The 25,833-nt window shown below is 43.5% G+C and overlaps 1 protein-coding gene across 1 annotated transcript in view; it reads left to right on the forward strand.

Moving 5' to 3' along the window:
* asic2 (acid-sensing (proton-gated) ion channel 2) overlaps positions 1–25,833 on the forward strand; it is a 330,594-nt gene that overhangs the window by 283,138 nt on the left and 21,623 nt on the right. The window contains 2 exon segments of the mRNA XM_065010274.1: positions 5,732–5,882; positions 22,531–22,658. Coding sequence (XP_064866346.1) covers positions 5,732–5,882; positions 22,531–22,658 — 279 coding nt within the window.

Raw genomic sequence — 25,833 nt, forward strand, 5'->3', positions numbered from 1 at the left:
TGGTAGGGTTTGACTCTTGTGACATTTCAAGACCAGGGTTCAATCAACTCATTTAAAATAAAGTAATGAAGAAATTGCATCAACAGCATTTCATCACCAAAGACAACTTTGATGCTTAGTGGCTTGAAGAGTGCAATGTCAACAAGACCATTCTAGCCAAACTGATCAGAATAGACGGATGGGGGTGTATGAAGACCTGACAACAGTCAATGTTTTTAGTTCTGTATTGGCTTGTGCATATCTTTCTTTTATTTATTTTTATTTCACCTTTATTTAACCAGGTAGGCCAGTTGAGAACAAGTTCTCATTTACAACTGCGACCTGGCCAAGATAAAGCAAAGCAGTGCGACACAAACAACAACACAGAGTTACACATGGAATAAACAAACACAAATACAAATACAGTCAATAACACAATAGTAAAGTCTATTTACAGTGTGTGGTGCAAATGAAGTCAGATTAGGGAGGTAAGGTAATAAATAGGCCATAGTGGTCTGACATATCGACTCAAACACTGCTGAGTATGAAGCAATCATGCATAACCACATCTGGTATTATAAGCAACATTGTCATTTACACTGCTTGAAATAGGTGCCGATACTCATTTTGGGTGCCGGTCCTTTTTATATTTAGGTGCTAATATTCTATAAGAGGAACAGGAGCTCAAGTACTAGAACATTTGAGGTGCTGGTACTCAGTTCGGTGAGCTCCTGCCCAAGTCAAGCACTGGTCATGTATTAATAGCAGACAGGATGGAGCTATTTTGAGAATGCTGATACTCATGGTCCATATTCTACCATCCTGTTTTTCAGAAAAGTAATGGCCTCAGTGCATGAGAACTCTGAGAAGTGTCTCTTTACTTTAGTTTGCTACTTTACAGGTATTGCCTGTAACCGCCCCTTGGCCAGGTACCAAAGTTATTTGTTATTTCTGTGGTGGTGTGAGGAGTCATTACTCTCCTCCCTCTGGCAGAATGACTCGAGGCAAGCAGAGATGGAGATAATAACTGAGTGGGAGGGAACAAGATGAAGGAGAGACAGCAGGGTCAGACAACTGTCTGAGGGGTACCAAAATGACAGAACCACCCTGGCAACTTTTGGTTGGCACATCCCCCGTGGCGTGGCTGATGAGGTGTGGTAAGGTGTTAATAGGATGTTGACCTGGTCCTAGCCCTCCCTGTCACTCATACAGTACATCATTACTGTTTCTAGAGACAGAGAGGGTCTGACAAGAAGCTCCAGAGAGAGGATGATGATGATGATGGTCCCTAATAGACAACCAACAACTTCAGAGGAGGAGAGTTCAGAGCACCATTACTACAGTACATCTGTAGGGAGCAGTGTTGGGCAGTGCAGATACATGTTATCTGTGTTATACAGACACTCACAGAAACTCACAGACATATCATGCCAGTTTAAATGACCGCTGGGTAATTAAACATGATGTTACCTGCCCAGTTAGCAGTGAGGGTTCCAAGGGAGCACTTGAGTGTTTGGGCTGATGCTTATTAACTCTAATGTAAGCTCTAATTAGCAGACAGAGATACTTTAGTCAAATGAACCAAGGTCATGCTGACGACCAAAACAACCTGTTTACTGGGTTGCTGCTGCATGTTGAATCCCATTCAGTCTGCTTTTTGGTCTGTTAGGTTTGGACCAATGTGTTTTGACATTGACAGATTACTGTCTATGCTGGGACATGCTGCTGATGTTGATATTCTCCATTCATGCAGGCTGGGTCCATATTGGTCTCTATACACTTGGGTATGTCTGTCACTATGCTATCAACCGGAGCCATCCCTGGTACAGTTAAGCCCAGTCCCAGTCAGAGACAGACACCGAGACACAGGTACCTGCAAACCAAGAGTGATTTGTCCATGAATATGTATCCCCCGTCTCTGGGCTGTGGCTCTGGCAGCTCTTAGCCCCTGATGTATCATTTAGATAGATTCATATCTGTGGAAGGATGGAGCTCCTCTACTGAGGAGAAGGGGGTGTCTCGTACTCCCTTTCTACCCACATCCTTCTATCACCATAACACTGTCCACCTGGACAATTACTCATGTCCATAGAAGCACTCATACACTGGCCATCAGGGTTGGGATAGAAGCACTCATACACTGGCCATCAGGGTTGGGATAGAAGCACTCATACACTGGCCATCAGGGTTGGGATAGAAGCACTCATACGCTGGCCATCAGGGTTGGGATAGAAGCACTCATACACTGGCCATCAGGGTTGAGATAGAAGCACTCATACACTGGCCATCAGGGTTGGGATAGAAGCACTCATACACTGGCCATCAGGGTTGGGATAGAAGCACTCATACACTGGCCATCAGGGTTGGGATAGAAGCACTCATACACTGGCCATCAGGGTTGGGGAGTAACGGATTACATGTAAGGGATTACCTAAAAACGATAACTGTAATCTGTTACGTTGCCAGCAAAAATATTGTAATCATATTACAGATCATTTTGAAAAACTAGATGACTTAGAGGATTACTTTTAAATTCAGAAAGCATGTTTCGGAAAAAAATCTTTGACTTAGAGGATTACTTTTAAATTCAGAAAGCATGTTTCGGAAAAAATCTTTGACTTAGAGGATTACTTTTAAATTCAGAAAACATGTTTCGGAAAAAAATCTTTGACTTAGAGGATTACTTTTAAATTCAGAAAGCATGTTTCTTTCCTCAATGACATTCAAATCAGCACTGAAAAAAGGCGCAAGTTTAAGTTTGTTCCACCTGAGTGAGTTTGATGGATCACGGGAAAAGAGCAGGAATAGGCTTTTGTAGACTGTCTCCAATGGTGCGACTGCTGTCAGCATCCAAAGATGATCACATTTGAATAAAGGCAATGAGATAAGGATGACAGCAGTGGTGTAGTCTACAACGATACGGATATATCTTACTATTGATATCTACATAGCTCATTGATGTGAACCACGCTGCTGCTCTCTCATTTAGTGCCTTACGGATTGTTGTTGTTGTGGATGGCTGTTCACACATCTAAATGTGTATTTGAACCAAATAATGGTTGATTTCAATAACTTTAAGCTTCCTATGAATCATTGTTTTTGAAACCAGTGGACAGCCAATGAAAAATGCGCTCTTGCAAACGCCGCATAGAGAGGATCCAAGCCTATGGAATAAAAGTGGGGCTTTTATTGCTCAATCTAATTCATGCTGATAAAATAAATATCCATAGTCCTAATGGACACATGCTGAAACGTGCACACTTTTGATAGACTTAAAGGGGCAATCTGTAGTTGCTACTTTCACTCCCTGATCTGGTTCACCTGTCCTTGTGATTGTCTCCACCCCCTCCAGGTGTTGCTTTTTATTCTATTTACTTTTAACTTTAAAAAGTCCCTAGTTGTTGCCAATGACAAGGATAAAATGATGCAGCCACCACCATGGTCGAAAATATGAAGAGTGGTACTCAGTGATGGGTTGTATTGGATTTGCCCCAAACACAACACTTTGTATTCAGGACATAAAGTTCATTTCTTTGACACATTTTTTGCAATTTTGCTTTTGTGCCTTATTGCAAACAGGATGCATGTTTTGGAATACTTTAATTCTGTACAGGCTTCCTTCTTTTCACTGATATTTAGGTTAGTATTGTGAAGTAACTACAATGTGGTTGATCCATCCTCAGTTTTCCCCTATCACAGCCATTAAACTCTGTAACTGTTGGCCTCATGGTGAAATCCCTGAGCGGTTTCCTTCTTCACGGCAACTGAGTTAGGAAGAACACCTGTATATTTGAGTGACTGGGTGTATTGATACACCATCCAACGTGTAATTAATAACTGCACCATGCTCAAACAGATATTCAATGTCTGCTTTGTTTTACCCATCTACCAATAGGTGCCCTTCTTTGTGAGGCAAAGGAAAACATCCCTGGTCTTTGTGGTTGAATCTGTATTTGAAATTCACTGCTCAACTGAGGGACATTACAGATAATTGTATGTGTGGGGTACAGAGATGAGGTAGTCATTCAAAAATCACATTATTATTGCACACAGAGTGAGTACAACGTATTATGTGACTTGTTAACTTGTTAAGCAAATTTGTACTCCTGAACTTATTTAGGATTGCCATAACAAAGGGGTTGAATACTTATTGACATTTCAGCTTTTCATTTTTAATTACTTAGTAAACATTTTTAATTGCTTAGTAAACAATACTTAGTAAACATTCCACTAAGACATTATGTGGTATTGTGTGTGGGCCACTGAAACAAAATCTTAATGTAACCATTTTAAATTTTAAACCATTTTAAATTCAACACAACAAAATGAGGGAAAAGTCAAGGGGTGTGAATACTTTCTGAAGGCACTGTAACTGTAACCATTCTGAGCTCCCAGAACCACACTGATCCCAGACCGGAACATAGAAGGGCAGATAGGCCACCACTGCTTCTATCCAATAAGAAGGCTTGGAGTGTGTGACCTTGTTGATGATGTTCAAACAACATTCTATTCCTCAGTCCTTCTCTGATTGGTGAGGGAAAGGAAGGTGGGCTGAGGGTTGTTATGGTGATTATTATCCATCAGCAGGGACCTCCCAACACCCATCTCATTTACGTGTGTACATCTTTTACACACCTGTCTCTAAATAAGCTGCACTGATTTAGCATTTTACACCTGTCTATTATTCATATAAACCTCAAAGTCGCTATCTAGCACAGTGGTGTGACATATAACTGTGCCGATTTGTTTGATTGAATGAGAGGCAAAAGTTCAGTTATTACCAAGAAAAATCTGAGCTTTCCCTATGCCTTCCTTCTCATAATGGCATCTCAACAGTTTTCCTTGAACTGTTAACAATGTACTGAAAATGGGGATGGCGAATGCAGGTTTTTCCTCCCATGAACTGAGTGAGCACCGCTTTTAAGTGATTACAGGATAAAGTGCCCACACTTTTTTCAATTCTCTGCCACTACTTTCCTTTAAGGCCTAATCTGGCCCTACTTTACCCAATATAGGAGCTGAAAAGTGCTTTCTCCACCTGACCGGAGCAGAGTGGAGCTGCAGAAAGCCTGTTGTTAGCTGTCCTTCAGAGAGTGACGGCTCCACAGCCTGTAATGCTTCTGCTCATCCAGCCACTTGAAGGGAGGGGGAACAACAGCCACATGCTCCATTACACTGAAATGATAGGATTTGTCTCCAATGTGGCCCATTGCCGTGCCATAAAGTGTATGCTCGTAAACACATTTTTAAAAGCACAAGGTGCCTCTTCCAATTTTTGGAAATCATAGGAGAATGTGTTAGAAGGTTGTTGTGTGCCCTTGGGATTGATCATGGATTTCTATCAAGAGCAACCAAGGGACAAATCAACATTTTGTGTTCCTAGTCTCCACATGAATCCTTAATACTTAACTTTTGTTACCAGCTCTGTTGTTGTCATTTGAATTTGCCTGTAGGGTGTTACAATCATTATCATATCTAGTTCAGCTTGCTGATTTCTTAATGCATTTAGAAGGCTATAAGGACAGTTCTTCCCTAAACCGCCTCAGGGAATGTCATGGTACCAGTTTATGATTAGTTAATGTATCAGTCCACATCCTGATGTCCACCAGCCTGTGTACATAACATGTTCAGTACTAACTTTGCTCTCTCTCTCTCTCTCTCTCTCTCTCTCTCTCTCTCTCTCTCTCTCTCTCTCTCTCTCTCTCTCTCTCTCTCTCTCTCTCTCTCTCTCTCTCTCTCTCTCTCTCTGCAGGTGTTCACCAGGTATGGGAAGTGTTACATGTTCAACGCAGCGGAGGAGGGGAAGACGCTGCGGACCACCATGAAGGGAGGGACGGGGAACGGCCTGGAGATTATGCTGGACATCCAGCAGGACGAGTACCTACCCGTGTGGGGCGACACAGGTAGGCCCAACTACACCATACCTGACCCTCTCCATCCAAATCACAATGTATCCATGTAGAGGGTGTTCAATCTGACTGTGTGGAGTTGACAACTGGTGTCCCCCAAAGTTATATTCTGTGTCCTGTGTTTTTCACCATTTATATCAATTCTGCCCAAAATGTATTGACTTGCTGTCAAATAACAGCTCAAGTCAGGATGTGCTTTTCCTTTCAGATTTGGAAGCGATGCCATTCCTTTATCAGTTTCCTCACAATTTGTTGTTCATAGTGGAAGAAAATCCTGTTAGTTGTTCATATAGTCTTGTGTAGGAGGGATCTTGCTGCCTGACCTGTTAGCTGCCCAATGAGCCTCATTGAAAGCCTTGCTCATGTCTCAACCTGCGTGGAAGTGAAGACAGGGGAGTTGTTGAAGCACAGCATCAAGCCAAGTCATGGGCCCTCTAGCAGATAGACTATATTTACTATCCATATATAGAACATGTATCATGCTGTTTATTTTCCCTGATCAATTCTCCACATGTTCTTCTCAGATTAGCAGTGGGACACATAGGCTTCTCCTCAGCTGTCCCTTCCCATCACTGGTGTGTTTAAGTCTGTTGTGATGAGGCAGAGTCTAAGTCGCTATACAGAGGGGCATCTAGAAGCACAGTGAGAGTGTAGACCTCTTTGTAGAGTCTCCTACTGGGATGGAGGGCCCTGGATGGTGCCCTTGTTTATCCCTCTGTGCCTGTATGGATGAATTAGCACACAACCAGCTGGCTTAGTCCTGTCAGCAGATAACAGGGGGCTCAGAACTTCCTCCTCAGAGCTTCCTCCTTGCAGCTTCCTCCTCACAGCTTCCACCTCACAGAGAAGCAGGGCCTCAGTGCCTTTAGAGACTTAAATCAAGACCACCGGACACACCAGGCACACCGGACATACCGGACATATTAGACACACTGGACACACCAGACAAACCGGACATACCGGACATATTAGACACACCAGACAAACTGGACACAACGGACATACCGGACATATTAGACACACTGGACACACCAGACAAACCGGACACAACGGACATACCGGACACAACGGACATACCGGACATATTAGACACACTGGACACACCAGACAAGCTGGACACAACGGACATACCGGACATATTAGACACACTGGACACACCAGACAAACCGGACACAACAGACATACCGGACATATTAGACACACTGGACACACCGGACACAACGGACATACCGGACATATAAGACACACTGGACACACCAGACAAACCGGACACAACGGACATACCGGACATATTAGACACACTGGACACACCAGACAAACCGGACACAAAGGACATACCGGACATATTAGACACACTGGACACACGGAACAGGGCTCCTACCTCAGCCTTTCTATTATTTTTCTCCCTCCCTATTTCTCTCCATCCCTCCTCTCACCCTCTCCTCTCTCTCCACCCCTCCTCTCACCCTCTCCTTTCTGTCTGCCTGGCAAAGGCCTGCAGTCAATCAGAGCTGCATCGTCTCCATGGTCAGGTTTGTGGCTAGCTGCATCCTGGGAGCTTTAGAGGCTAGAGAGGCAGCTTGTTTTGCTGCCATACTGTCATGTCTGGACTCACAGGAGTTAGTTTGTAGTACAGAGGCAGTGGACAGTATCAGGATAGAACCATGGAGGAAGAGGGGGTGTTGACATTTGGCATGGGATGTTTATTGATCTGAAGAATGGAATTGTTGTATTTTTGGTTCCTGGGTATTTTACTGTCAGCTAGGGGTAGTCAAAATCCACAGTTTCCTGGGCCCAGTTTTTAAAAGTTATCTATCTAGATTTTTCCTATTGGATAGGATTAAATGCATAGAAATGGAATGAATAGAATTGGCCCCATTCAAGTCAATGATTTGTCTGTTCAATTAATTATATTTATATGCATTTAATCCTATCCAATAGGAAAAATCTAGATAATAAAAAAAAAAATGGGCCGTGGTCTTCATCTAGATTGGATGAGCATCAACAGGAGCACAGTACAGATGTAGGATCTTAATTTGAGCCAGTTTTCTACAGCAGGAAAATGATCTTGCAGTAACAGAAAAAGCCAAGTATTATGTGGATTAGAATTAATTGACTTCTTTGTAGGGGTTCATAAAAAAATTTGTAAGGGCAAATCAAATCTGACATTTTAAAGTGGAAATTACAAACTTTAGAAGCCTTTTTAAACATTGAATATACTACAAGTTTACATTTCCTACTGTGCAACAAAAGAGTGATCAAATGAAGATCCTACATCTGTAGTGTAAAGTCATTTTTGTCTTTTTATTTATATTAATTAGACTAGATAGATTTTTTAAAATTATGACAACAATCACTTTATTAGTCATTATTAACGTACACAACCCAACCCATTTGCTATTACACTTAACTACAGATGTGCTATCTTAATTTGATCACCAGCGTAGGTGTGTGCTGTGTTTTAGAAATAGATATGCAGTTGCCTAGATACACTGCAACTCACATTGGCATCAGGATTGCCCGGTGGAAGAAATAATGAGAGCTTCAGATTGTCTCTATCATTTCCTCTCATACATTAGCTGTATTCGAGGGGCTGATCTCTCAAGTGCATCTTAGATATTTGCAGGGTTGTCAAGTGGAATTCAATGACGACTTGTCAAGTGATTAGGACCTCATCGAAGTCATTTTCTCCAATCATTTACTTTTACAAACATTTGAATAACTTTCATGTGAATTTAAAGAGAGATTTCCTGCAGTCGCTGTGCTAACCTCCAGCTCCACTTCTCCACTGTGTGTCTGATGAAACTCATTGGCTTCACCCCAAATGGCACCCTATTCCCTGTACAGTACACTACTTTGGGCCCTGCTCAAAAGTAGTGCACGATAAAGGGAATCGGGTGCCGTTTGGGACTCAGCCGTTGCACTTGACCTCTGGCTTCTCCAATACCACACACTTTGTTATTGTTCACTGTCCTCAGACAGGAACACGTAACATATGGAAAGTATGCACATAGCTGCTATTGATTTCGACCTAAGGTTTTGCCCAGGGTGCATAATACAGTGTCAACACTTACTACAACCACCTTTCACAGTATTAACAGGCTTCCTCTGTTGTTTCCAATCAATGTATTCCTTTTTTCGCTGTACTTTCTTAAGTCCTTATCGAACACAATGCGATCTTGGCCCGTGTTTGTGTGGGATGTTGTATGGATTGTCCCTGTCTGCAAGAGAGGTCAACTGAAGTTCAGATTAGAAAGTGGAAGAGCCAGGCGAGTGTTCTCACTCTTCTCTTGATCTGAAGACTTGTTATCTCATTCTGCCTTTGGGTTAACTACTGAATTTTTGCAGGAGTGGGGAGTTAAACACTTAGCATTTCACATCAGACTTTGAGGTTATTACACTGCACTGAACAAAAATGTAAACGCAACATTTAAAGTGTTTTTTAACCTTTATTTAACTAGGCAAGTCAGTTAAGAACAAATTCTTATTTACAATGACGGCCTACACCGGCCAAACCCGGACAATGCTGGGCCAATTGTGCACCGCCCTATAGGACTCCCAATCACGGCCGGTTGTGACACAGCCTGGATTCAAACCAGGGTGTCTGTAGTGATGCCTCGAGCACAGCAATTCAGTGCCTTAGACCACTGCACCACTTGGGAGCCACTACATAAAGAGAGACCTACGACCTTTTCATGTTGTGTTGCTACAGCATGGTAGCTACACAACATGAAAACAACATGGTAGCAACACAACATGGCAGCAGCACAACATGGAGCAGCTCAAAACATGGTACAAACATTATTGGGCATAGACAACAGCACAAAGGGCAAGAAGGTAGAGACAACAATATATCACGCAAAGCAGCCACAACTGTCAGTAAGAGTGTCCATGATTGAGTCTTTGAATGAAGAGATTGAGATAAAACTGTCCAGTTTTAGTGTTTGTTGCATCTCGTTCCAGTCGCTAGCTGCAGCGAACTGAAAATACCTAGGGATGTGTGTGCTTTGGGAACCTTTAACAGAATGTTCCTGGCAGAACGGGTGTTGTATGTGGAGGATTTATTTACATCCCTGTTAGTGGGCATTTCTCCTTTGCCAAGATAATCCATCCTCCTGACAGGTGTGGCATATCAAGAAGCTGATTAAACAGCATGATCATTGCACAGGTGCACCTTGTACAGGGGACAAATAAAGGCCACTCTAAAATGTGCAGTTTTGTCACACAACACAATACCACTGATGTCCAACCGGCCTCACAACTGCAGACCCTGTGTAACCATGCCAGCCCGGCTTCTTCACCAGCCGGATCACCTGAGACCAGCCACCCAGACTGCTGATGAAACTGTGGGTTTGCACAACAGAATACATTTTGCAAAAACTGTCAGAAACTGTCTCAGGGAAGCTCATCTGCCTGCTTGTCATCCTAACCAGGGTCTTGACCTGACTGCAGTTTGGCATCGTAACTGACTTCAGTGGTAAATGCTCAGCTTCTATGGCCACTGGCACACTGGAGAAGTGTGCTCTTCAGGATGAATCCCGGTTTCAACTATACCGGGCAGATGGCAAGCGGGTTGCTGATGTCAACGTTGTGAACAGAGTGCATCATGGTGGCAGTGGGGTCATGCTATGGGCAGGCATAAGCTACAGACAATGAACACAATTGCATTTTATCGATGGATTGAATGCACAGAGATACTGTGAGGAGAACCTGAGGCCCATTGTTGTGCCATTCATTCACCTCCATCACCTCATGTTTCAGCATGATAATGCACAGCCCCATGTCACAAGGATCTGTACACAATTCCTGGAAGCTGAAAATGCCCCAGTTATTCCATGGCCTGTATACACACCAGACATATCACCCACTGAGCATGTTTGGGATGCTCTGGATTGACGTGTATGACAGAGTGTACGACAGCATGTCCATATCCCCCCAATTTCCAGCAACTTTGCAAAGCCATTGAAGAGGAGTGGGACAGCATTCCACAGGCCACAATCAAAAACCTGATCAACTCTATGTGAAGGAAATGTGTCGCGCTGCATGAGGCAAATGGTGTTCACACCAGATAGTGACTGGTTTTCTGATCCACTTCCCTAACCTATTTTTTAAGGTATCTGTGACCAACAGATGCATATCTGTATTCCTAGTCATGTGAAATCCATAGATTAGGGTCTAATGAATTTATTTAATCAGTAAAATCTTTGAAATTGTTGCATTATAGGTTTGTATTTTATTTGAGTGTAGATTCCACGAGACTAACAGTCATTTAAATGTTTTCTTTTACCTGAAATTTTCTGGATCAAACATACAGTTGAAGTCGGAAGTTTACATGCACTTAGGTTGGAGTCATTAAATCTAATTTTTCAACCACTCAACAAATTTCTTGTTAACAAACTATAGTTTTGGCAAGTCGGTTAGGACATCTACTTTGTGCATGACACAATTCATTTGGGTCAATTGGAGGTGTACCTGTGGATGGTTTTCAAGGCCTACCTTCACACTCAGTGCCTCTTTGCTTGTGGAAAAACTGAGTTTAAATGTATTTGGCTAAGGTGAACGTAAACTTCCGACTTCAACTGTACCAGGAGTCATGTCGAGCTATCTAAGCATCAAAGCATTAATGTGCTATGAAAGTAGCCAGGTAGATCTTAGGTGAAGGTTTTGCTTATATAACAGGATTAAGTTGAAATTGTTCTGAGGGATATTATAGAGTTTCCCAAGGCAGCTCATTATCTCACCTTTAAAACAATGAAAGTGAATGTTCACTTCCTGCCTGTTACCTACTTCAATTGGCTCAGCTATTTCCAGCATCCCACCACTACCAAATCTGTTCCAACGTATTCCCACGCATAGAGAGTGTACAGAACATTGTTCTTTCCATGATATAAACTGACCACGTGAATCCAGGTGAAAGCTATGATCCCTTATTGAAGTCACTGGTTAAATCCACTTCAATCAGTGTAGATGAAGGGGAGGAGACCAGTTAAAGAATGATTTTTAAGACTTGAGACAATTGAGATATGGATTGTGTATGTGGACCTTTCAGATGGTGAATGGGCAAGACAAAATATTTAAGTGCCTTAGAAGGGGGTATGGTAGTAGCTGCCAGGCGGACCGGTTTGAGTGTGTCCAGAAATACAGCTCTGCTGGGTTTTTCATGCTCAACAGTTTCCCGTGTGTATCAAGAATGGTCCACCACCCAAAGGACATCCGGCCAACTTGACACAACTGTGGGAAGCATTGGAGTCAACGTGGGCCAACATCCCTGTGGAACGCTTTCGACACCTTGAAGAATCCATGCCCAGATGAATTGAGGCTGTTCTGAGGGCAAAAGTGGGTGCAACTCAATATTAGGAAGGTGTTCCTATTGCTCTGTACACTCAGTGTATGTGATCGTATACAGCCTCATAGTAATTGAGTTAACATTGATACACACACTCTCATGACTCCATCCTGACTCCCATCTGAAGCATTGGATACTGTAGGAGAGTATAGATTAGCCACGGCCTTCATTTGTAACCATGAAAGAGAAGTCCTTGACTTTGATTTCTCTCTCATCTTTTCACAGACAAGCCAGGACAAATTTCTCCACCTCTTTCTCTCTCTATAACGCTCCATCCCTTTCTCGCTCCATGTTCTTTCTCCCCATTCCCTCATGCTGCTATATCTTTCTCCTTCTGTCCTCCCTCTGTTTTCCCTTTCTCTGTCTCTTCGATTTGATTCTGATTCTCCATTGAGTTGTTTAGATTCTGAATCTCCGTTGAGTTGTTTAGATTCTGATTCCCCATTGAGTTGTTTAGATTCTGATTCCCCATTGAGTTGTTTAGATTCTGATTCCCCATTGAGTTGTTTAGATTCTGATTCCCCATTGAGTTGTTTAGATTCTGAATCTCCGTTGAGTTGTTTAGATTCTGATTCCCCATTGAGTTGTTTAGATTCTGATTCCCCATTGAGTTGTTTAGATTCTGATTCCCCATTGAGTTGTTTAGATTCTGATTCCCCATTGAGTTGTTTAGATTCTGAATCTCCGTTGAGTTGTTTAGATTCTGATTCTCCATTGAGTTGTTTAGATTCTGAATCTCCGTTGAGTTGTTTAGATTCTGATTCCCCATTGAGTTGTTTAGATTCTGATTCCCCATTGAGTTGTTTAGATTCTGATTCCCCATTGAGTTGTTTAGATTCTGATTCCCCATTGAGTTGTTTAGATTCTGATTCCCCATTGAGTTGTTTAGATTCTGATTCCCCATTGAGTTGTTTAGATTCTGATTCTCCATTGAGTTGTTTAGATTCTGATTCCCTATTTGAGGTGTTTAAATTCTGATTCCCTATTGAAGTGTTTAGATTCTGAATCTCCGTTGAGTTGTTTAGATTCTGATTCCCTATTTGAGTTGTTTAGATTCTGATTCTCCATTGAATTGTTTAGATTCTGATTCTCCATTGAGTTATTTAGATTTTCCGTTCAGAATGCCGCCAAATTTAATTGGATTCACAGCTAATGAACTTGAATCATTACCTTTGGTGTTCAGAGGATCCTCGGCAGTAATACCCCTCTCCCTGCTCTCTTTCTCTCTCTCTCTCTCTCTGTATCCTCTCTCCCTCTAACAACCTGCCATCATCATCTCAGATATCCACCATGTTAGAAAAAAGAGGAGAGTGGAACTTCAAACAGAACCTAACACATGTTGTAGTTCTAAGGGCCCTTCTCTCTCTGATCTGTCGTATTAATTCAGCACTCTCAGGCTTCTCAACAGACTCGTGGTGCTGTGACGCCTCCCGAACACAACATGAGCTTGTTTTTTCAACAACAGGTCAGACAGCGGGTATGATCCACACTGGAGTGGAAAATACTCCTCCGATGCCTTTTTAGTGTTTCTTGGTGATAATACACATTGACGTGTGTGTGTGTGTGGAAACTTGACCATGAAACACCCCTGTTTACATGAATGTCCAAATGATCAATGTGACTCATCAAATGCAACATGGAACAGCAGGCGTATTTCTAGAAGGAGGACAGTGTAGTGTCAAACTTGCTGCCTGATCAAACACAAGTGGCTGGATCAGATAGGCTACAGCATGGCAGATTGGCTGGGTAGTGTGGTGGGGGTCCGCAGCTGTGGTGTATGGCAATTGGCAAACCCTCTGGCTGTGTGGGAGGTGTGTGAAGGATGGAGGGAGGGAGGTGTGTGAGGGGTGGAGGGAGGGAGGTGTGTGAGGGGTGGAGGGAGGGAGGTGTGTGAGGTGTGGAGCGAGGGAGGTGTGTGAGGGGTGGCGGGAGGGAGGTGTGTGAGGGGTGGGAGGGAATGTAATGTCTGTGATGGAATAGCAGAAACAAGGTTGACCCCGGGCCATGTGGGAGACGTAAACCCTAGCAGCAGGGGCCCACACAAGATTAGATGTGACTGTTCTTATTTGATTTCATACACACATTCGTGGACACACACACACATACACTCTATCTCTGTCTTGCTCTCTCTCACACACTCTCAGCCCGTTTTCTTCCTCTGCAACGACTGATTCTCTTATTCCCCTCTGCTCCGTGATTTCTCATTTCAGCCGGAGATGGAATCACAGCTGACACACCCTGAGAGGAAGGCAAATGAACTACCATAGTCATTTATTTCGGAAGTCCCACCCAAATACATTACCTGTGGAAACGATGGTGATAAGAATGGCGGTACTGATGATGATTATTTCAATCACACTTTCTATCTGTCCATCTCATTCAGATCAAATCTGGTGATGGTGATTTGTTGTGTTCGTGATGGACTGTACAGTAAACTCACATAGCAGTGTGTGTTGATGCTCATATAACCCCTGACCTCCGTTCTCTCCCATCTAAATTAGTATTTCAAAAGGAATATACATTTTCCTCATAATGTACATGACACCAGAATGATTACCCATCCATCCAACACGCCCCCATCTACATCGACAGTGGAGAGGGTCAAAAGCTTCAAGTTCCTCAGCGTGCACATCACTGAGGACCTGAAATGATCCCTTCACAGCGACAGTGTGGTGAAGAAGGCGCAACAGCACCTCTTCAACCTCAGGAGGCTAAAGAAATTCAACTTGGCCCTTAAGACCCTTACAGACTTCTACAGATGCACCATCGAGAGTATTCTGTTGGACTGTATCACCTCCTGGTACGGCAACTGCACCGCCCACAACCACAGGGCACTCCAGAGGGTGGTGCGGTCACACTGTCTGACCTCCATGACATCTACAACACCCGGTGTCACAGGAAGGCCAAGAAGATCATCAAGGACCTCAGCACCCCGAACCATGGCCTGTTCACTCCGCTACCATCTAGAAGGCGGAGGCAGTACAGGTGCATCAAAGCTGGCACAAGAGACTGATAAACAGCTTCTATCGCCAGGCCATCAGACTGTTAAACAGTCATCACTAGCCAACCTCCACCCAGTACCCTGCCCTGAACCTTAGACAAAGTCACTAGTCCGCTACCACCCGGCACTCTGCCCTGAACCTCAGAGAATGCTCCCCAATGTACATAGTCATTGAACATTGGTCACTTTAATAATGTTTACATACTGTTTTACCCATTTCATATGTATATACTGTATTCTAGTCAAGGCTCATCCTATATAACACCTTTTCTATTCATATACTGTCCATACTGTCTATTAGAGGTTGACCGATTAATCGGAATGGCTGATTAATTAGGGCAGATTTCAATCGGAAATCTGTATTTTTGGACAGCGATTTTGCCTATTTTAAATAATAAATAAATAAATAAAACTACAACTTTATATAACGAGGCAAGTCAGTTAAGAACACATTATTATTTTAAATGATGGCCTAGCAACGATGGGTTAACAGATTTTTACCTTGTCAGCTCAGGGATTCAATCTTGCAACCTTAAGGTTAACTAGTCCAACGCTCTAACCACCTGCCTCACGAGGAGCCTGCCTGTTACGCGAATGCAGTAAGAAGCTAAGGTAAGTTGCTAAATAGGATTAAATGTATCTTTTAAAAAGCAATCAATCATAATCACTAGTTAACTACACATGGTTGATGATATTACTAGTTTATCTAGCGTGTCCTGCGTTGCATATAATCGATGCGATGCGCATGCGGGAAAAAGGACTGTCGTTGCTCCAACGTGTACCTAACCATAAACATCAATGCCTTTCTTAAAATCAATGCACAGAAGTATATATTTTTAAACCTGCATATTTAGCCAAAAGAAATCCAGGTTAGCAGGCAATATTAACCAGGTGAAATTGTGTCACTTCTCTTGCACGAGTCATGGTATATGCAACAGTTTCGGCCGCCTTGCTCATTGCGAACTAATTTGCCATAATTTTACGTTATTATGACATATCATTGAAGGTTGTACAATGTAACAGCAATATTTAGACTTATGGATGCCATCCGTTAGATAAAATACGGAACGGTTCCGTATTTCACTGAAAGAATCAACGTTTTGTTTTCGAAATGATAGTTTCCGGATTCGACCATATTAATGACCTAAGGCTCATATTTCTGTGTGTTATGTTATAATTAAATCTATGATTTGATAGAGCAGTCTGACTGAGCGATGGTTGACACCAGCAGGCTCGTAAGCATTCATTCAAACAGCACTTTCGTGCGTTTGCCAGCAGCTCTTCGCAATGCTTCAAGCATTGCAATGTTTATGACTTCAAGCCTATCAACTCCCGAGATTAGGCTGGTGTAACCAATGTGAAATGGCTAGTTAGCGGGGTGCGGGCTAATAGCGTTTCAAACGTCACTCGCTCTGAGACTTGGAGTAGTTGTTCCCCTTGCTCTGCATGGTTAACGCTGCTTCGAGGGTGGCTGTTGTCGATGTGTTCCTGGTTCGAGTCCAGGTAGGGGCGAGAAGAGGGATGGAAGCTATACTGTTACACTGGCAATACTAAAGTGCCTATAAGAACATCCAATAGTCAAAGGTATATGAAAAACAAATTGTATCAAATAGAGAGAAATAGTCCTATAATTCCTATAATAACTACAACCTAAAACTTCTTACCTGGGAATATTGAAGACTCATGTTAAAAGGATCCACCAGCTTTCATATGTTCTCATGTTCTGAGCAAGGAACTTAAACGTTATCTTTCTTACATGGTACATATTGCACTTTTACTTTCTTCTCCAACACTGTTTTTGCATTATTTAAACCAAATTGAACATGTTTCATTATTTATTTGAGACTAAATTGATTTTATTGATGTATTATATTAAGTTAAAATAAGTGTTCATTCAGTATTGTTGTAATTGTCATTATTACAAATACTTTTTTTTTTAATCGGCCGGTTAATCGGTAACTGTAACGGCTGTCTTGGGTGGAAGAAGGAGAGGACCAAAGCTCAGCGTGGTTAGTGTTAATCTTTTTAATAAACTGAACACTTCAAAAATACAAAACAACAAAGTGACAATCGAAACAGTTCTATCTGGTGCAGACACACAAAGACTGAAAACAACCACCCACAAAACACAAAGGGAAACAGGCTACCTAAATATGGTTCTCAATCAGGGACAACGATAGACAGCTCTGATTGAGGACCATATCAGGCCAAACACAGAAATAGAAAATATAGAAAAACTAACAAAGACTGCCCACCCCAACTCACGCCCTGACCATACTAAATAAAGACAAAACAAAGGAATAAAGGTCAGAACGTGACAGTACCCCCCCAACGGTGCGGACTCCGGCCGCAAAACCTGAACCTATAGGGGAGGGTCTGGGTGGGCGTCTGTCCGCGGTGGCGTCTCTGGCACGGGACGTGGACCCCACTTCACCACAGTTTTTGTCCTCCTCCTCAACCGCCCCCGTGGTCTCTTTTACGAGCGGCGACCCTCGCCGCCAACCTCCGACCTCCGATTGGGGACCCTAGTCATGGGTCCCGAATGGACGGGAGATTCCGGCAGCACCGGACAGTCAGAAGACTCCGGCAGTGCCGGAGTGAAGGACGACTCCGGCGGCGCCGGACAGGCGGGAGACTCCGGCGGCTCCTGGCTGGCTGACGGCTCCGGCGGCTCCTGGCTGGCTGGCGGCTCCTGGCTGGCTGGCGGCTCCTGGCTGGCTGGTGGCTCTGGCGGCTCCTGGCTGGCTGGTGGCTCTAGCGGCTCAGGACAGACGGGCGGCTCAGGACAGACGGGAGACTCTGGCGGCTCAGGACAGACGGGAGACTCTGGCGGCTCAGGACAGACGGGAGACTCTGGCGGCGCTGGGCAGGAGGAAGGCTCTGGCGGCACTGGATAGGCGGGAGCACCTGTAGGGAGAAGACGGAGAGACAGCCTGGTGCGGGGGGCTGCCACCGGAGGGCTGGTGCTCCACGCACCAGATAGACCGGACCGTGCAGGCACACTGGAGCTCTTGAGCACCGAGCCTGCCCAACCTTACCTGGTTGAATGCTCCCCTAGCCAGGCCAGTGTGGCAAGGTGGAATAGCCCGCACTGGGCTGTGCTGGCGAACCGGGGACACCATGCGTAAGGATGGTGCCATGTACGCCGGCCCAAGGAGACGTACTGGAGACCAGATGCGTAGAGCCGGCTTCATGGCACCTGGCTCGATGCCCACTCTAGCCCGGCCGATACGAGGAGCTGAAATATACCGCACCGGGCTATGTACACACACCGGGGACACCGTGCGCTCCACCATATAACACGGTGCCTGCCCGGTCCCTCTCGCTCTCCGGTAAGCACGGGAAGTTGGCGCAGGTCTCCTGCCTGAACTTGCCAGACTCCCCGTGTGCACCCCCCAAGACATTTTTGGGGCTCCCTCTCGGGCTTCCAGCCGCGCTGCCGTGCTGCCTCCTCATACTGGCACCTCTCTGCTTTCGCTGCCTCCAGCTCTGCTTTGGGATGGCGATATTCCCCTGGCTGAGTCCAGGGTCCTTTGCCATCCAGAATCTCCTCCCAAGTCCATCTCTCCAGGTATCGCTGCCTCTCCTGCTGCTGCTGCCCTTTACCACGCTGCTTGGTCCTTTCTTGGTGGGTGGTTCTGTAACGGCTGTTTGGTGGAAGAAGGAGAGCATTTGTGTAAAGGAAAGAATGAATGGGGCCACATATCCACCATAGTGGAGTTTGGAGTGTGACTGTTTGAGGTTGTGGACAGGTGTCTTTTATACTGATAACAAGTTCAAACAGGTGCCATTAATACAGGTAACGAGTGGAGGACAGAGGAGCCTCTTAAAGAAGAAGTTACAGGTCTGTGAGAGCCAGAAATCTTGCTTGTTTGTAGGTGACCAAATACTTATTTTCCACCATAGTTTGCAAATAAATTCATTAAAAATCCCACAATGTGATTTTCTGGATTTTTTTCTCATTTTGTCTGTCATAGTTGAAGTGTACCTATAATGAAAATTACAGGCCTCTTTCATATTTTTAAGTGGGAGAACTTGCACAATTGGTGGCTGACTAAATACTTTTTTGCCTCACTGTATATTTATATAGACAGTATGGATATTAATTTTATTTAATTGTATTAACTTTTTGGATTATGTGTGTATTGTTATTGTATTGCTAGATATTACTGTACTGTTGGAGCTAGAAACAGAAGTATTTCGCTGCACCTGCAAATCTGTCTGCGCAACCAATAAACGTTGATGTGGTTACTACATTATTTCACAGGTAGAGTAGAATAAGAAAAAGTGAACCGTCATATGTCTCCACCCAGAACAGACACAAGACATGCTGCTTTGGTGATTCAGTACTGGGATTTGCTTCCCGTCCTACAAGGCAGCCACACACACACAGAGCACCTGTTTGATTTCCTGTTCCACAAATTACCCCGTCCCCATCCCAGACGTCATGGTGCGTTTCCTTTCTGAGTGCAGGTAGCTGTGTGATGGATGGCTGCTGGGTGATGCCGTGGTGGGCTTTGTGTTCTCTGTCACAGCCGTCGCTTTAAAGAAGCTGGTCAATCCTGGGTGCCGTGCTCCCTCTGCTCAGTCTTTCACTGCTTTCACTGTTCCAGTCCAGCAGCCTGATTGAAGCTGCTGCCTGTCAAACATGGAGGAGGATGGGCGGCTTGATTGAATGCACAGCAACATGGCTGCCGGATGAGAAGACTGCGGAGAGAAAGTTATTGATTTGAATAAAGCCTATTTTCCTCCAAACTCCCGTGCGAGTGTATTAGCACGTCTGCCTGTGGGGAATTTCTGTGTGTGTCTGGTTGATGTTTGTCTGGAAGAGGGTCTCTATGCTTTGGAGAATGTCTGTCTGCCTGTGTCCTTGTAAGTGTCACTGTGTGTGTGTGCGTGTGTTGTGGTAGCCCAGGGGAGTCAGAGGTGAAACTCACAAAGTAAGACAGCGGGAGACCAATTTGTGGTGCTTTAAACAAGGTAGTTCTTTCATAAAAATGGGGGGAAATGGGGAGGGGAGAAATACAACTGAAAAGCCTCTCAGGTAACTGGTGGGCCACTATGTCCGTCATGGCGGCTCCTCGGATCGCCTGTGTCAATGAACAAAACAAAATAGAGAGAGAGCGATGAGTCCGGGGTTTCAATCCTTTCTACTTGTGCCGGGTGGTGTGCTACCCGGGATTAGGTAATCATCCTTTGGGGCAGAGAACAGAAAGAGAAAGATGAGTCAAACATTGCCTAGTATCGTCTTTGTCATTGGATCAAGGTGCTTATCATACTCACTCCAGCTCTTCTGAGGACTTGGCGTACCCTCTGCCTGTCTACCCGAGTGACTGCACCTCTACTTATACTAATTTGGGATAACGATGGACAGGTGGGACCAATTCTAAGTGCCAATTGGTTGCGCGCCTGGACAGGGTAATATTGGTGTTGAATCATCAGCCTCAGTTGGTGCTGACTCACCTTGACCTCGCTAGCCCTCTGGAGCTGACCAAGGTCCTGCTCCTGCCTTTGTAGCTCCCTGATGGCCCCTGGGTTGCCACAGTGTGTGTGTGCGCTTGTGCATTTGTGTGACTGGCTGGGTAACAGCTCTTTCATGTGTATAGTAAACTTCTTATGGCTGCAATCCCGTTAACCGGATGATATGACAACAGCCAGTGAAAGTGCAGGGCGCCAAATTCAATTTCAATTCAAATTAAAAGTCCTCAAACATACATGTATCTTATACCGTTTTAATGGTAATCTTGTTGTTAATCCCACCACAGTGTCCGATTTCAAATAGGCTTTACAGCGAAAGCACCACAAACGAATATATGTTAGGTCACCACCAAGCCACAGAAAAACACAGCCATTTTTTTTCTCAGCCAAAGAGAGGAGTTTCAAAAAGCACAAATAGAGATCAAATTAATCACTAACCTTTGATGATCTTCATCAGATGACACTCATAGGACTTTGTGTTACACAATACATGTATGTTTTGTTTGATAAAGTTCATATTTCTCAAAATATGAGTTTACATTGGCGCGTTACATTCATTAGTTCCAAAAACATCCAGTGATTTTGCATAGCCACATCATTCAACAGAAATACTCATCATAAATGTAGATGATAATACAAGTTATACACATGGAATTATAGATATACCTATTTTAATGCAACCGCTGTGTCTGGTTTCAAAAAAGATTTACGGAATAAGCAAACCATGCAATAATTTGAAACCGCAATGTCAGAAAAGCAGGAATCCCAGGTCCACAATAAATGTTTGTTTTGTTCGATAAGGTCCGTTATTTATGTCCAAATACCTTCTTTTGTTAGCGCGTTTGGTATACATATCCAAACGCTCATTCTGGTCAGCGTTACGTTCGACAAAAACTTCAAAAAGTTATATTTCAGGTCAAAGAAACATTTCAAACTAAGTACAGAATCAATCATTAGGATGATTTTAACATATAGCTTCAATAAAGTTCCAACCGGAGTATTCCTTTGTGTCTTGATGAGCAATGGAACGCAAGTGGATACCATGAGGAATGCGCGTGATCAGAAAATGGCTGACTGCCAGTCACCTGATAGATTCTGCTCTCATTCAGTCCCACAATACAGTAGAAGTCTCATTCAAATTTCTATAGATGGTTGACATCTAGTGGAACCCCTAGGCAGTGCAACATCATTAATATCTCAAGGGGATTTCATTGGGAACTGTGGTGAATACATACAACGCTCAGATTTCTCACTTCCTGTTTTGATTTCTCCTCAGGATTTTGCCTGCCATATGAGTTCTGTTATACTCACAGACATCATTCAAACAGTTTTAGAAACTTTGGAGTGTTCTATCCAATACTAAGAGTAATATGCATATATTAGCAACTGAGACTGAGGAGCAGGCCGTTTACTTTGGGCAACTTATTCATCCAAGCTACTCAATACTGCCCCCCAGCCATAAGAAGTTTAAGAGACAGCCAGTGGAATTTCTACTCCTGCTCCTCTATTTGATGTTGAGCCGAGGCAAATGGGCTGTCTTTCCACTGAACGCATGTTATCCATATAGAGGAAGAAGGCAGGTAGGGAAGCAAATGGCTCTCATTCACAGGCTCACCATTAATCTACTAAAGGTGATTCGTAAAGGAATTTCACTGTCTTTTACTTTGTTCAAGTAATTGTGTGTATATTAGGTACTTTTACGTGTGTGTGTGTGTGTGTGTGTGTGTGTGTGTGTGTGTGTGTGTGTGTGTGTGTGTGTGTGTGTGTGAGACAGTAACTGTTAATCTCTCTGTGTGTGTCTATGTTTTCCCCCACAGAGGAGACAGCGTTCGAGGCGGGTGTGCGGGTGCAGATCCACAGCCAGGCAGAGCCCCCCGTTCGTCCATGAGCTGGGCTTTGGCGTTGCCCGGGCTTTCAGACCTTTGTTGCCACTCAGGAGCAGAGGGTAGGTGCCCTTTGACCTAAGTTATTACTGTACACACTGAATAGGTCTGCTTCAATCTTCCTGACACTTTTCACTTTTAGATTTCAATTTCAACCTCCTCTTGACTGGAGCTTATCTCTCCTAGATGAAAAACGTGCACTTCTGATAAAGAACTTTCTATTCAGGTGTGTGTGTGTGTGTGTGTGTGTGTGTGTGTGTGTGTGTGTGTGTGTGTGTGTGTGTGTGTGTGTGTGTGTGTGTGTGTGTGTGTGTGTGTGTGTGTGTGTGTGTGTGTGTGTGTGTGTGTGTGCATATACAGTTGAGGCAGGAAGATTATAATACATGGATGCCAGTTGTGATACAAACCTTCTCAAAACATAAAGGCCTGTGTGACTAGGATTTTGAAAAGTAGCTAAAAATGGCATTTTCTCTTGCCTTACACTGGGCATCATTCACAAGTGATAGTATATAATTCAAAGTGATTGGCTAATATTGTCACCCATCAGACTATTCTTGATTTAATCTTGTCTTTACATATACTAAATAATACACTACCAGTCAAAGGTTTTAGAATACCTACTCATTCAAAGGTTTTTCTTAATGTTTTACTATTTTCTACATTGTAGAATAATAGTGAAGACATTAAAACTATGAAATAACACATATGGAATTACATAGAAACCAAAAAAGTGTTAAACGTATCAAAATATATTTCATATTTGAGATTCTTCAAAGTAGCCACCCTTTGCCTTGATGACAGCTTTGCACACTCTTGGCATTCTCTCAACCTGCTTCACCTGGAATGCTTTTCCAACAGTGTTGAAGGAGTTCCCACATATGATGAGCACTTGTTGGCTGCTTTTCCTTCAATCTGCGGTTCCATCTCAATTGGGTTGAGGTCGGGGGATTGTGGATGCCAGGTCATCTGATGCAGCACTCCATCACTCTCCTTCTTGGTAAAATAGCCCTTACACAGCCGGTGTGTTGGGTCATTGTCTTGTTGAAAAACAAATGATAGTCCCACTAAGCCCAAACCAGATGGGATGGCGTATCGCTGCAGAATGCTGTGGTAGCCATGCTGGTTAAGTGTGCCTTGAATTCTAAATAAATCACAGACAGTGTCACCAGCAAAGCACCCCCACACCATAACACCTCCTCCTCCATGCTTTACGGTCGGAAATACACATGCGGAGATCATCCGTTCACCCAAAAAGACACGGCGGTTGGAACCAAAACTTTCCAATTTTGACTCATCAGGCCAAAGGACAAATTTCCACCAGTCTAATGACCATTGCTCATGTTTCCTGCCCAAGCAGGTCTCTTCTTGTTATTGGTGTCCTTTAGTAGTGGCTTCTTTGCTGCAATTCATGCATGAAGGCCTGATTCACACAGTCTCCTCTGAAAATGTGATGTTGAGATGTGTCTGTTACTTGAACTCTGAAGCATTTATTTGGCTGGTAACTCTAATGAACTTATCCTCTACAGCAGAGGTAACTCTGGGTCTTCCATTCCTGTGGCTGTCCTCATGAGAGCCAGTTTCATCATAGCGCTTGATGGTTTTTGCGACTGCACTTGAAGAAACTTGAAAAGTTCTTGAAATGTTCCGTATTTACTGACCTTCATGTCTTAAAGTAATTATGGACTGTCGTTTCTCTTTGCTTATTTGAGCTGTTCTTGCCATAATATGGACTTGGTCTTTTACCAAAATAGGGCTATCTTCTGTATACCCCCCACCTTGTCACAACACAATTTATTGGCTAAAACGCATTAAGAAGGAAAGAAATTCCACAAATTAACTTTTAAGAAGGCATTCCGGGTGACAACCTCATAAATCCGGTTGAGAGAATGCCAAGAGTGTGCAAATCTGTCAGCAAGGCAAAGGGTGGCTATTTGAAGAATCTCAAATACCAAATATATTTTGATTTGCTTAACGCTTTTTTGGTCACAACATGATTCCAAATGTGTTATTTCATAGTGTTGATGTCTTCAATATTATTCTACAATATAGAAAATAGTCCAAATAAAGAAAAACCCTTGAATGAGTAGGTGTTGTAAAAACTTTGACTGGTAGTGTGTATGTGTGACATTTGTGTTGATTTCGAATGGACCAATATCACGCACTTCTCTCTCGAAATCGCTTTTCCTGTGGTTAATTTTCATGCCAGCCAGGTAGACTATACTCCTGTTGTAAAATAAGCAATGTGCTTAATATTAGGAAAGTTGAGAAGTAAATATAGTAGGCCTAGCTTATAGGAAGCTGATGGGATCCTCCTCTTTTTAATCGAGGCCATCACCCACTTTTCTCGTGCAATTGCATAGCCTATAGAAAGGTTGAGCAACATGAGCTCATGGCCTCTCATGAAGTGTTTGATTAGATTTTCAATAACATTTGCATTGATGTCAGAGTGATTAGAGGGACAATAGAGTGTTGAGTACCAGGCAGTAAGTTTTGTAGGCTACTAATGACCATCAGCAGCATCAGAGCTTGGAGAAACCTAATTACCATGGAATTTGACTGCCTTCATGACTGGTGACCACCGGTGTGGCACTAATACGGTCACCACAACAGCCCTAGGTCTGACCTCTTATCTCTGTCCACTCCCTGACTGGGAGTATCTCTCTTTATCACTCTGTCTTTCTCTCTCTCTCTCTCTCTCTCTCTCTGTCTCTCTCTCTCCCCGTCTTCTCTCTCCCACTCTCCTTCTCTGACCCTGGAGATGTTTTTATCTAAGTTGCCTTGGGAGTTGGCTGGATTGCCCTTGTCTTAGCTGACAGATTCCTGTCACGATTCATCTATTTTTCCTCACACTTCAAATCGCTTATGTCTCCAGCATTTACATGAGATGCCTGTTCTGCAATTATAATCAAATCAAAATCACATTTTATTTGTCACATGCGCCGAATTCAACCGGTGTAGACCTTACAGTGAAATGCTTACCTACTACAAGCCCTTAACTTCTTGCGTCGAGCCAACCCGGATCCGGGATCATGACTACAGCCTCAAGCTCATTACCATAACGCAACGTTAACTATTCAAGAAAATCGCAAATGAAATGAAATCAATATGCTAGCTCTCATGCTTAGCCTTTTGTTAACAACACTGTCATCTCAGATTTTCAAAAATATGCTTCTCTACCATAGCAAAACTAGCATTTAGCATTTAGTGTTAGCATTTAGCATTAGCATTTAGCGTTAG

This window comes from Oncorhynchus nerka, linkage group LG26, assembly GCF_034236695.1.
Source record: "Oncorhynchus nerka isolate Pitt River linkage group LG26, Oner_Uvic_2.0, whole genome shotgun sequence".
NCBI classification, from domain to species: Eukaryota; Metazoa; Chordata; class Actinopteri; order Salmoniformes; family Salmonidae; genus Oncorhynchus; species Oncorhynchus nerka.